The sequence below is a fragment of the Aristolochia californica genome, unplaced genomic scaffold (genome assembly GCF_029961685.1).
Source record: "Aristolochia californica isolate CCGP_79_NKW_82.1479 unplaced genomic scaffold, dmAriCali1.0.hap1 SCAF_7, whole genome shotgun sequence".
In the NCBI taxonomy this organism is placed as follows: Eukaryota; Viridiplantae; Streptophyta; class Magnoliopsida; order Piperales; family Aristolochiaceae; genus Aristolochia; species Aristolochia californica.
The window spans coordinates 6,046,369-6,058,350 of NW_027182268.1; the positions used below are offsets into that span (position 1 = coordinate 6,046,369).

Below are 11,982 nucleotides of genomic sequence, written 5' to 3' on the forward strand. Positions count from 1 at the left end.
ACTATAATTACTAGTTTGGCTTCTCATTTTTGTATCGTGATCTGAATTGGTGCTCTCTCGCTGCTTAAGTCTAATATCCTCACGAATTACTAAACGCCCATCAGAATCCATCTTTAGATCATTATCCACATCCAATTTTCGAAGGACCCATACGAACTTTTGATTGATTATTTCTAGATGGAGAGATCAAATTTTGAACCTACATGAAAGGAGGAAAAATAAACCTTATTGCATTAAACTAAATATGTTAAAATGAAACAAAAAATACAGAGGAAACGATATTGGCAAAGAGACAGATATAAGTTATCAAACCTGTTCGTTGTAGTGATCAAATGCAGTGCTATAAAATAAAATCGCGAAGTGGAAGTATTTTCTGAGTTTGACAAATAAAATTACTCCTCAAAACTATGTACATATAATCCTCGATCATGGCTAGAGCCTTCCAATAAAATGAAACTATAGCAGGTTGAGAGACAAAACAATAGATATCTGGCTTAGTTATAGAGCTTTCATATATTGTATGAAAAACTAATTTCAACCCAAAACCATGAAAAGAAATGTGATCCATGTAATGTACAAAAAGTACTAGGCAGCAAAAGAAAGATCATGGTGTGTATCCTAACAATGCAAAAACACACCTAAGTCCAAATTCACCGAACACCCCTGGTAGAGCCCCATATGACTTTGCAGTCACTAAGAACAGTACCTCGTCAGTGATGGAGGTCAAGTTTCGTTGGCTAATGGATGCCCCTGCAGGCGACTCAATCTAGTTTGAACTGGACACAACTCACCCTCCATTACCCAACCTACTCTTAATCAGACTCTCTACCCATCCCTAGGGACACATGGAAACTCAATAAAACAGACAAAAAAAATACCACGTGGTGGTTATTTATAACACCCGAATTTCTTCACCACATGGCAAAATCATTGCATAGCACTTCAAAATTATTTAACAACATTCTATAATATTTAAATATTAATCAAACTAATTCTATAACAAATGACTAGTCCTAACAATTCAAAAACACACCTAAGTCTAAATTCACTAAAAACGCCTAGTAGAGCCTCAAATGACTTCACAATCACTACGAACCGTACCTTGTCAATAATGGGGGTCAGGTTTTGTTGGCTAATGGACGCCCTTACAGGCGACTCAGCCTAGTTTGAACTGGACACAACCCACCCTCCATTACCCAACCTACTCTTAATCAGACTCTATCAAACTCTATACCCATCCCTAGGGACACATGGAAACTCAATAAGACATAGACAAAAAAATACCATGTGGTGGTTATTTATAACACCCGAATCTCCTCACCACATGGCAAAATCATTCCATAGCACTTCAAAATTATTCAACAACATTCTACAACATTGAAAAATTAATAAAACTAATTCAATAGCAGATGACTAGTAGTAACAATGCAAAAACACACCTAAGTCCAAATTCACCGAACACCCATAGGAGAGCCCCATATAACTTCGCAGTCACTACGAACCGTACCTCGTCAGTGATGGAGGTTGGGTTTCGTTGGCTAATGGATGCCCTTGTAGGCAACTCAGCTTAATTTGAGCTGGACAAACCCACCCTCCATTACCCAACCTACACTTAATCAGACTCTCTACCCATCCCTAGGGACACATGGAAACTCAATCAAACATAGACAAAAAAAATACCATATGGTGGTTATTTATAACACCTGAATCTCCTCACCATATGGCAAAATCATTCTATAACACTTCAATATTACTCAACAACATTCTATAATATTTAAAAATTAATTTAACTAATTCTATAGTAGATGACTAGTCCTAACAATGCAAAAACACACCTAAGTCCAAATTCACCGAACACCATTGGTAGAGCCCCAAATAACTTTGCAGTCACTACAAACTGTACCTCGTTAGTGATGGGGGTTGGGTTTTATTGGCTAATGGACGCCTGTGCAGGTGACTCAGCCTAGTTTGAAATAGACTCAACCCACTCTCCATTACCCAACCTACTCTTAATCAGAATTTGTACCCACCCTAATAACTAGGGCAAACATAAACAAAACAAAAAAACTCATGTGGTGGATATTTATAACACCCAAATCTCCTCACCACATGGCATGATTATTCCATTACACTTCAAATTTATTTAACAACAACTAACAAGTAAAAATCCTACAAATCTTATCTCAATAGAGTAAACTGCAACTTCATAAATCAGAAAATTGAACTAAAATTAAACTAGCAACTTCAAAAAATACAACATTCAATGACATAGGAATCCATAAATTAAAATACAGAAAATTAATAAATACGGAAGGGAAATTCAATCAAGTTTCAATTAAAATTTACAATAATTTTAATTTATCTGCAATTGACAGAAATTTCATTAACATAAAATCAGAAATTAAACAGTAAATCACAAAAAAATCAATACAGTAATTAAACACCTAAATTCAAATCAATATTATAATTAAACACAACAATTAGATTCAATTAACAAAAGCCCTAAAAAATCACCTTGCTAAATCGGCTTCTGAAATTCAAATTCGGGTTTGGAGGGTGAGTAGGGCTTCGTTTTGAGAGAAGGGGTGATGAGAGGAAATTATAGGGTTCGGTTTTCAGAGAAGGGGCAGCAAGGAGATGAAATGATAGGTTTCGATTTTGAGAAAGGTGAAACGAGAGGATGAATAGAGGGGAACGGAGAAGCAGAGTGAGAGATGTGGCTGAGACGAAGTCTGGGTTGAGAGGGGGCGAGTGGCAGCAGCAGGGGAGCAGTGGGGAGCGGCGGCAGTTGGCATGGCGAGAGGGCGAAAGGAGAGGAGAGGAGAAAGATCGAGTGGGGAGAGATAGAACGAAAAAACATAAGAAGTGATGAGGGCTTACGTGGCACAAGATGACGTGTCAGAATGGTGGCGTGGCATCTTACCTGGCAAATGATGTGTCAAAATGGTGATGTGGCAGTCAATGTGTCTATCTACTCATGTAGTACTGATGATGTGGTGACATGTAATCAATCAAAACTTACGTGTTACTTTTAATTGTACAAAGTTGGGTATTTTTCAAAATAAGTTCAAAGTGACGTCATTTGTCGAAATAAGTTTTTTTAAAATGGATAATTTGGTAAAAAGCCCTTAAAGGAAAAAGGCAAGCTAGCTTGACAGGAATCAAACCGCCCCATTGACTAGACCAATCTTGCAAAGGGATATCGCATCAAAACTGTACAAAAGCAAGTGAAGTATTTGATTGGAACTGTTTATCCACGAATAGTAACCCATTCTCCCAGCCTTTCCTGCGAATCTAGTTTCAGCAAATCCAGTCTACATAGGTCAGGGAAGAGGTTTGATTATAGAACCAGCTAATTTGCCCAGTATAAAGAACCAGACCACTCAAACCAATAGTGAAGGTGAGAGTGGCAGCAATCTTTGCCAGTGGTAACAGGGTCGACCAAAAAGACTAGATTCTGGTTCCCAGTTCCACTCGCACTTCCACTAGCAAGTGCGAGTGGAATAACGTAGCGTATCGATGCATTGCCCAGATGATAGGTATAAAGGGTCATGGAACCTCTATTGGTTGTCTCACTAGAACAAAAGAAGAGCAAGTTTCTTGTCATTGAGACTTCACCATGGCTTGCGTCAACGAGAGAGACACCACTGTCTCCTACTCCCAGTGCTGCACCCAGTGCGGCCAGTATCTGCTGGTTCCTGCATATGCCAGAATGGTCAAGTGCAGCGAGTGCCTCACCATGAACCCTGTTCGCTCTCATGACTCCATTTCTCGTGTCCAAGATCAAGTGAAAAAAACTGCAAGTTTGGTCAAGGGCTACATGCAGAAGCTTTCTACTGACATGAATTTCCATTCATCTTACTCTTCCTCTTCAATGTATCCTAACCAGTACGGCTCTCAAACTTCCCATGGTTACTCAGGGAGTAATTCCCACCTGGGGACGACAATGTCGCTCCCATATGGTGCTTCTTCTGAAAAACCCTGTTATGGGACGGCACATTCATACGGCTCTTCAGAGAATGCCCACCATGGGACAGCAAACTCTCAAGCTTATGGTTCTTCTGGGAGTACCCACCAAGGAGTAGGACAGCCCTACTCTCATGGCTCTTCACAGTATGCCCACCAAGGGACTTCACTGTCTCAGTCTCATGGTTCTTCCCAGAATCCTTACACTTGTGGCTCTTCCCCTAGTTCTCCCCATGGGGCAATAGTGCCACACTCTTATGGGCAGATGAATTCCCACCAGGAAGGCCATCATCAGAATTCTCCCCACCAGATCTCAAGAGTCTCAAATTCTTATGGCAGTTACACTATAAGTCAGAGCCCTGTGTGCCCCCCAGTGCATGGGAAGAAGAGGGCTGTCCTCTGTGGAGTGAGTTATAAGTATAGGAGGTATGAGCTGAAGGGCACTGTGAATGATGTGAACTGCATGAAGTATTTGTTGTGCAATAAGTTCAGTTTCTCCGACGAATGCATCCTCGTCCTCACAGGTTTGCCCTGTTTTTACTATCTGCTATTTTTTACAAGAATTCTCCGGCGAGATGATGTTGAATCTCTGATATGTGAAGGGTTGTTGGCATCTCTAAGGCAATTGAATTCAACATATAGAATCACTTAAGAGAACAAAAATGTTTCTTGTTGGGCAAGAGGCAGTATTTAATTGCTTCATGAATCTTCTAAGAACTGCTAATCATCTTTCTTCTTCGCTGAGAAAACCATTGTAACAGAGGATGACAAAAATCCAAGCCGCACGCCAACGAAACAGAACATTCTGAGTGCACTGCGTTGGCTCGTCCATGGCAGCCAGTCAGGTGACTCTCTCTTCTTCCATTTCTCCGGCCATGGTTCACAGCAAGTAGATGTCAGCGGCGATGAAGCTGATGGGTATGACGAGGTACTTTGTCCTATGGATTACGAAACTGAGGGAAACATCGTCGATGATGAAATCAATGAAACGATCGTGAGGCCCCTTCCTAAAGGGGCTAAACTTCATGCCATTATCGATGCTTGTCACAGCGGGACTGCTCTTGATTTGCCATTTGTCTGCAAGATGAACAGGTAAGCACCAAAACAGATCAGTCTTCCCTCAATTTCGTGTTCACGTGTGATATATAATCAAATAGAAACTATGTCAACGATGTTCTCCATGAACAGGGCTGGATTCTACGATTGGGTAAACGAGAGCACACCATACACTTACAAAGGAACCAGAGGTGGACTGGCCATCTCCTTCAGCAGTTGTAATGACCAGCAGACTTCCGCTGATACCTCGGTAAAGAAGACAGACTTAAAAGGCTTACAAAACATGAACTCAAAATCAGCTCTCTCCATGAAACTGTATCTGGGTTCATGCTAACCTCAATCTTGTATTCTTCCAGGCATTCTCAGTGAACACCACAACTGGTGCAATGACTTATTGTTTCATTCAAGCTGTGGAGAGTGAACCTGGAGTCAGCTATGGCCGACTGCTCAACGTCATGCGCTCTGCCATCCGGGAAGCCCAGACAAGCCTCCGCACCAGCGGTCCCATCGCTTCTCTTCTGAGGAAAATGCTTCGCACTGGTTTAACTCAGGTTTGGTATCTCTATTTTTCCTCATCCCATTTGATCACTCTGAATCGATATCTGTTGGGTCTTCTTCTGTTTCATCTCTGACCACTTTCCTGTATGCTGCAGGAACCTCAACTCTCTGCTTCGGAGCGTTTCGATGTTTACAAACTTCCGTTTCAGCTGTAAAAAACACTTCCATTGTCACGGATATGATCGATCGCCTCAAAATGTGATGAGTTGCAAATAAAAGAATAAAACTCTCGCGAGGATTTAGTAGTGTGTAATGTCTGCTGCAGTTGTTAAACCAGTTTGTTATTTTGCTGTATTGAGATTTTAGTTTTTTAAATACAACCTTGCAGTCAATATGTTTATAAGCTATAATCCTTTTGTCTTTTATATGTTACAATATAAAGAATTTTACCAAAATAACAGCTTGAAAATAACTTATTTCTGAAAACACCGAACTTTCACCAGTCCACTGTATATATCGAGAGTCAAATCCGACACGTAAGCTTTGACTGCTTACGCGTCGCCACATCATTAGTGCAATACCGTAGATTAACACATCGTCTGCCACGTCATTATAGTTGACATGTATTCTGCCATGTCAGCTCCCACATCATTACATGATAAAATTTTGAATAAATTTTAAAAAAATCAAATACACTTTTAATTACCTTACATCTAAAATAATAAATTATTAAAAAAATAATAAAAAATTAAAAAATTAACTTTTACTTATTTAAAACCATTTAATATCAATTAAAATATTTATTAACTAAAAAAATTTATCGTTACACTTTTTTTTTCATATTTTAAAAAATAAAATAAAATAAGAAAATTAATTAGATTTAAAATTTTATAAATTAAAAAAATACACAAAATTTATTTTAGAGTTTAAAAATATAATTTATTTGTATACTTTTTATCACCTTATTTACAAAATAATAATATTTACAAATTTTAAATATTTAAAAAATAGAAAAAATCTAACTCTTACCCATTTATTATGGATTTAAAATATTTATAAATTTAAAAAATCATATTCTCAAGCCTTACCCATATATTATCGATTAAAAAAATTAAAAAATATATACAAAAAAGTTATTTTAGAGTTTAAAAATACAATTTATTTGTATACTTTTTATCACCTTATTTACAAAATAATAATAATTGGAAATTTAAAATATTTATAAATAGAAAAATTTTTAATCTTAAGTCTTACCCATATATTATCCATTTAAAATATTTATAAATTAAAAAATATACAAAAAAGTTGTTTTAGTGTTTAAAAATATAATTTATTTGTATACTTTTTATCACTTTATTTACAAAATAATAAATTATTAAAAATATATATTATTTAATTAAAAATCTTACAAAACTTTACAATAATTTTAATTTGGCAGAAATTTCACTAACATAAAATCATAAATTAAACAGTAAATCACAAAAAAATTAATACAGTAATTAAACACCTAAATTCAAATCAACATTATAATTAAATACAATAATTAGATTCAATTAACATAAACCCTAAAAATTCACCCTCCTAAATCGGCTTCTGAAATTCAAATTCGGGTTTGGAGGGTGAGTAGGGCTTCAGTTTTGAGAGAAGGGGCAGCGAGAGAGTGAAATGATAGGGTATTAAGAGAGGGGGCGGCAAGAGGATGAACAGAAGGGAACAGAGAAGAAGAACGAGAGATAAGGCTGAGACGAAGAGAGAGAGGTTGAGAGGGGGGTGTCGAGGGCGAGGGCAAGGCCAAGCGACGGCAGCAAGGGAGCGACTGAGGCCGAGCGGCGGCAGCAGAGGAGTGTCGTGGCCGAGCGGCGGCAACAGGGGAGTGTCATGGCCCAGCAGCGGCAGCAGGAGCGAGGGCAAGAGGAGAGGAGAGGAGAAAGATCGAGGAAGAAACATTAGAACGAAAAAAATATAAAGGAGGGCTTACGTGGAGTGAGCTGACATGGCGAGAGATGACAGGGCAAAGAGGGAACTTGATAATGACGTGTTAGATGACATGTCAGATGAGGTGTAAAAATAATGACGTTGCAGCCCGTGTGTTCAACTACTATCCCGCATCGATGAGGTGTCAACACCTAAGCAATCAAAGCTTACGTGTCACCTTTGACTGTCCACATGTACAATGGACCGGTCAAAGTTCAGTAGTTTTGCAAATAAGTTGAGGTCATCGTTGTTTTCATAAATAAGTTTTTTTAAACTGGTATTTTGGTAAAAAGCTCTACAATATATATAAATATCTGACATAAGATCCATCATACATCGGTAGTTGGTGATCTTGGCAAATCTTTAAAAGAAATATTTTTTCTAGATTTTAAATGTTAAGTTTATGGTTAAATTTGATAGATGTTACATATTTATACACATCTCATGTGACTTTTTTTTTTTTTTTTGTCATGCAACACTCTTGCAACTTTTCTAATAAGCTCATCATGAAATGAACACATTATACAAGACTCCTCAACACCTTTCTATAGGACTATGTGTTTAGGGTAAAGCCCCCACCTCTCTATCTATGTTATTCTCATAATTTGAGAAGGTGACATTTTCATTGGTGACCCATTGAAACACATCTATTGATAAATAAAATATGATGCACCATTTGAGAGCCCCATCAGATACACCCTAGCTTGCAAGTCGACCACTCAATTGCCTTCCTTGTAACAATCAATTATCAAGACTCCTGCAATTGGAAGTTAGACCCAAGGTTTATCACAAAATGACTAGTCAAGTTATGAATCATTTTTTCCAAATATTAAACCTAAGATCTTTTCACTCATTTTTCCATGTATAACAATTCTTTCCAATATTTTCCCTTATGTGTGAGCCATTTTTCTGGCTCCAACTATGTGTGGACAATCTAGGATAGAAGTTCGCATCTGCTTTGATACTATGTTGGAAATTGCATCCAAGGTTAATCCTAAAATGACTTGTTAAGTTGGGAACCCTCTTTCCCATCTAATAAACCCAAGATCTTTTCACTTATTTTTCCATGTGGAACAATTCTTTCTAACACACCTAATAGGCAAGTGTCCCTAGCTAGAGGCCTGTTATTGTTAAGAGCTAGTCATCTTCAATAATGTTATTAGATGATTCCAAAACTTGGAAAACATTTAAACACAATCCCCAGCTTAGTTATTAGTAGTAACTCTAAGTGAAGCTAATATACAGATTACAGGAGGACATTGTTCCTGATGCACCAATGTGCCACATTGAAGACCCATCAAAATTTTCTCTGAGATGCCCTAGTGGAGGAAAAGTTGTCCATTTTTCTATACAAGTGTGCAATAGTAGAGCTTCACTTGTTCACGATCTCTTCTGCAAAGAACCGATTTTTTTTTTCAAATTAAGATGAAAAATTAAATGAGCTTGTGTATCTAGCTATATATTCAATTACTTGGCCTTTAATTTGAGACACAAGATAATAGGGTGATACCTAATATTCTATTAAACATACTAATGTCAAAAGGTACACACTACAAATACCACATTCCTTTTGTTTGTGAAATTCCACAAAAACCACTTAAAAGTAGCCCGACTAATATTTACCAACTCCACCTCACTTGCATTTTGCCAAAATTTCTTCCCAAAAAAGGGATGAAAAAGGTTACCGATATATGGTGGTATTGTTATTTTTCACACAGTGGTGGACCACACTCAATAGTAAAATTCGAAAGTGGAACACAAGCTTTCATGTTGTGGTGGCTAGTTCACACCACTACATTTACATTTCAATGTTTCACATTAAGTAGGTTTCATTTAGTTGTTATTAGGAGCTAATATCTCAAATGTGAAAAAAAAAAAAAGTATTTAGTCGAGATAGTAACATCAAACCAGGGATTAATTGAAGAGATTTAATGAAATTAGTTAATGAAGTTTATAATCAAGGGCAAGAGATTTTTAAAAGAGAAACCAGGGGATTAATTGCAGTCAAGGCTGGCTGGACTCCAAGCTGCTTTTGCTCTTATTCATTCCTTATCATGAAAGTAATTTAACTACAGTCTAGGTTTCACAATATTTTAGCAAGTTTTTGGTAAGATGTGACTACCTGCCGGAGCCTTCATGCTTTCGTTTAATGCTTGCTTTTCACACCAACAAGAGAATCAGATTACATGCTGCCATCAACAAATCATAGCTACAGTGACCCATTAAAGCCACAAATTCAGAAACCTTTTATGAACCTGTTACGTCTCCCTCCTCGCGATGCTGTGCTCCAATTTTAGTGACCCATCTTGCATAAGGATGGTGCGATTCTCTCTCAGAGTGGGAATAGAATAATCGCCTTTTGTCTGCTAGAACTGCCAGATCACGGTTTATATCAAGTCGAACCTACCTTCTTCTCCACCAATCTCACCCATTTCCAGAAGAATTATAACCAGGAGCTCTGCTAAACTTGGAAGCAGACGTAACAATGGCGCGGATCATTCAGAGGTGCATCTGGTGCAGCCAGCGCATGCAAGTCTCTACAGAAGTCTACACGACCACTTGCCCTGTGTGCCAAACCGTGAACCCAGTTCGCAGTCGTGACCCCATTCAGCGTCAGAGCTCGCTCACCATGACCCACTCTCCAATGCTCCCATCTGTGTATGGGAAGAAGAGGGCTGTTCTCTGCGGCGTGAGCTACAGATTCCGTAAGTGCGAGCTCAAGGGCACTGCGAATGACGTGAATTGCATGAGGACTTTGTTGCGGGACAAGTTCTCCTTCCCTGATAACTGCATCCTCGTGCTCTCAGGTATTTCACGTTTGATTATATCCTCGATCGAGGTCTCTTACACCATGTACGGCTGTATGGATTTATCCCTGTGATTAAACCCTTTTTGCAGAGGACGAGAAGAATCCATTGCAGATACCCACGAAGCAAAACATTCGCAATGCAATGCGTTGGCTGGTTCAGGGTTGCCAGCCCGGGGACTCCCTGGTGTTCCACTTCTCTGGTCTTGGTGTGCAACAACTAGATCAGGACGAGGACGAAGTTGATGGGTATGATGAAGCTATTTGCCCGATGGATTATGAAACATCTGGAACTATCGTCGACGATGAGATTAACGAAGTGCTGGTCAGGCAGTTGCCAAGAGGAGCTAAGCTTCACGCTATTATCGATGCTTCTCACAGTGGAACTGTTCTTGATCTACCCTATGTTTACAAGATTGCCAGGTTGGTCGTCTATATTAGTCAACAGTTATTCAAATCTCCCAAACTGCTCGATCGTTCATTGATCATCGCAAATATCACAGTTCTTTGCTCTTTCACGTAGGGATGGGCTGTGTCAGTGGGTGAATCAGAACCTGCCAAGCACTTATAAAGGGACTAATGGCGGACTGGCCATCTCTTTTAGCAGTTGCAGAGACGACCAGACTTCCGATGATACATCGGTAAACGGCAAAACACTATAACATTCTCCATTATATTACTCTGTAGGAATCGTTTCTATTTCCATCTCTTGCAGGCTTACTCTGTGAACGCTACGACTGGCGCCATGACTTACTGCTTCGTTCAAGCATTGGAGAGTAAACCCGGAGCCACCTACGGGGAACTGCTGAACTCCATGCGCTTTTCAATAGGTGAAGTGCAGAAGGGCATTCTCAATTGCGGCCCTATCGCCTCTCTCTTGAGGAAGATGCTCCGAACCGGTTTTAGTGCAGTAAGTACACCTCTCTCTGCAGCATCATTCACTATTAGCTGAATTCTCCCCTGATTATAATAACTATAATCGGATTTTCCACGCAGGATCCTCAACTTTCAGCCTCAGAGCAGTTCGATGCCTATAGCAAGCCGTTTACTCTGTAATAAACGGCGCAGGAAGACTTGTATCCGCTTGCCACTTGCAGTAGCAGCCGAACGTAAATAAAGCAAGGGTTAAATAAACAATGTTTCAGGGATCGTCTTTATGAATCTATGTATTATGTATCAGAATTGCTGCGAATCAATGAAGAAATCATGAATATTATATACTCGAGCTGGTCTGATCACCTGATTTTATTTTGGTAACTCTGATCACCTAAAAGGAAGGAGAAAGGGAGGGGGGCTCCCCCCCGTTCATCCATATCCCACAAGAGGGAGGACCTCCCTTCAATTCTCAATCGTCTCGTTAATTAAAAAAAGAGGGGCATTTCCTCTTCCTCCTCATGTGAGTCACAAGGGTGGGTCTACTCATTATTTAAGTGAAGATCACTGGCCTATATAGCAAATTTGACCAATGTGACATAGTATGTAACTCTTGATAGATTAAATTGGGTATTTTACATATATTTCTTACTTTTATGTAATTAACTAGTATAACAACGTGTTGAAACCAATTATGCTAAAACCTCGAGGAATTAGTGAGAGGCTCAACAGGACCTTATACAAGGATTGGCCCGAACGATACAAATACGGTTCCACAAAACTTTGATTGGTTATGCCAGAAAAGAAAG

At 38.9% G+C, this 11,982-nt stretch overlaps 2 protein-coding genes across 2 annotated transcripts; both read left to right on the top strand.

Annotated features, from left to right (window-relative positions):
• The first annotated feature begins 3,591 nt into the window (after positions 1-3,591).
• Positions 3,592-5,912, top strand: LOC137937783 (metacaspase-1-like). The gene is made up of 5 exons (XM_068782962.1): positions 3,592-4,490; positions 4,728-5,058; positions 5,155-5,272; positions 5,379-5,573; positions 5,676-5,912. Exons 1-5 carry the CDS (start codon positions 3,620-3,622, stop codon positions 5,733-5,735), a joined length of 1,575 nt encoding a protein of 524 aa, XP_068639063.1. The 5' UTR covers positions 3,592-3,619; the 3' UTR covers positions 5,736-5,912.
• Positions 5,913-9,923: 4,011 nt separating this feature from the next.
• LOC137937784 (metacaspase-1-like) lies at positions 9,924-11,522 on the top strand. The gene is made up of 5 exons (XM_068782963.1): positions 9,924-10,301; positions 10,393-10,723; positions 10,824-10,941; positions 11,016-11,210; positions 11,297-11,522. The coding sequence occupies exons 1-5, from the start codon at positions 9,980-9,982 to the stop codon at positions 11,354-11,356; spliced, it is 1,026 nt and encodes a 341-aa protein (XP_068639064.1). The 5' UTR covers positions 9,924-9,979; the 3' UTR covers positions 11,357-11,522.
• Positions 11,523-11,982: the final 460 nt, after the last annotated feature.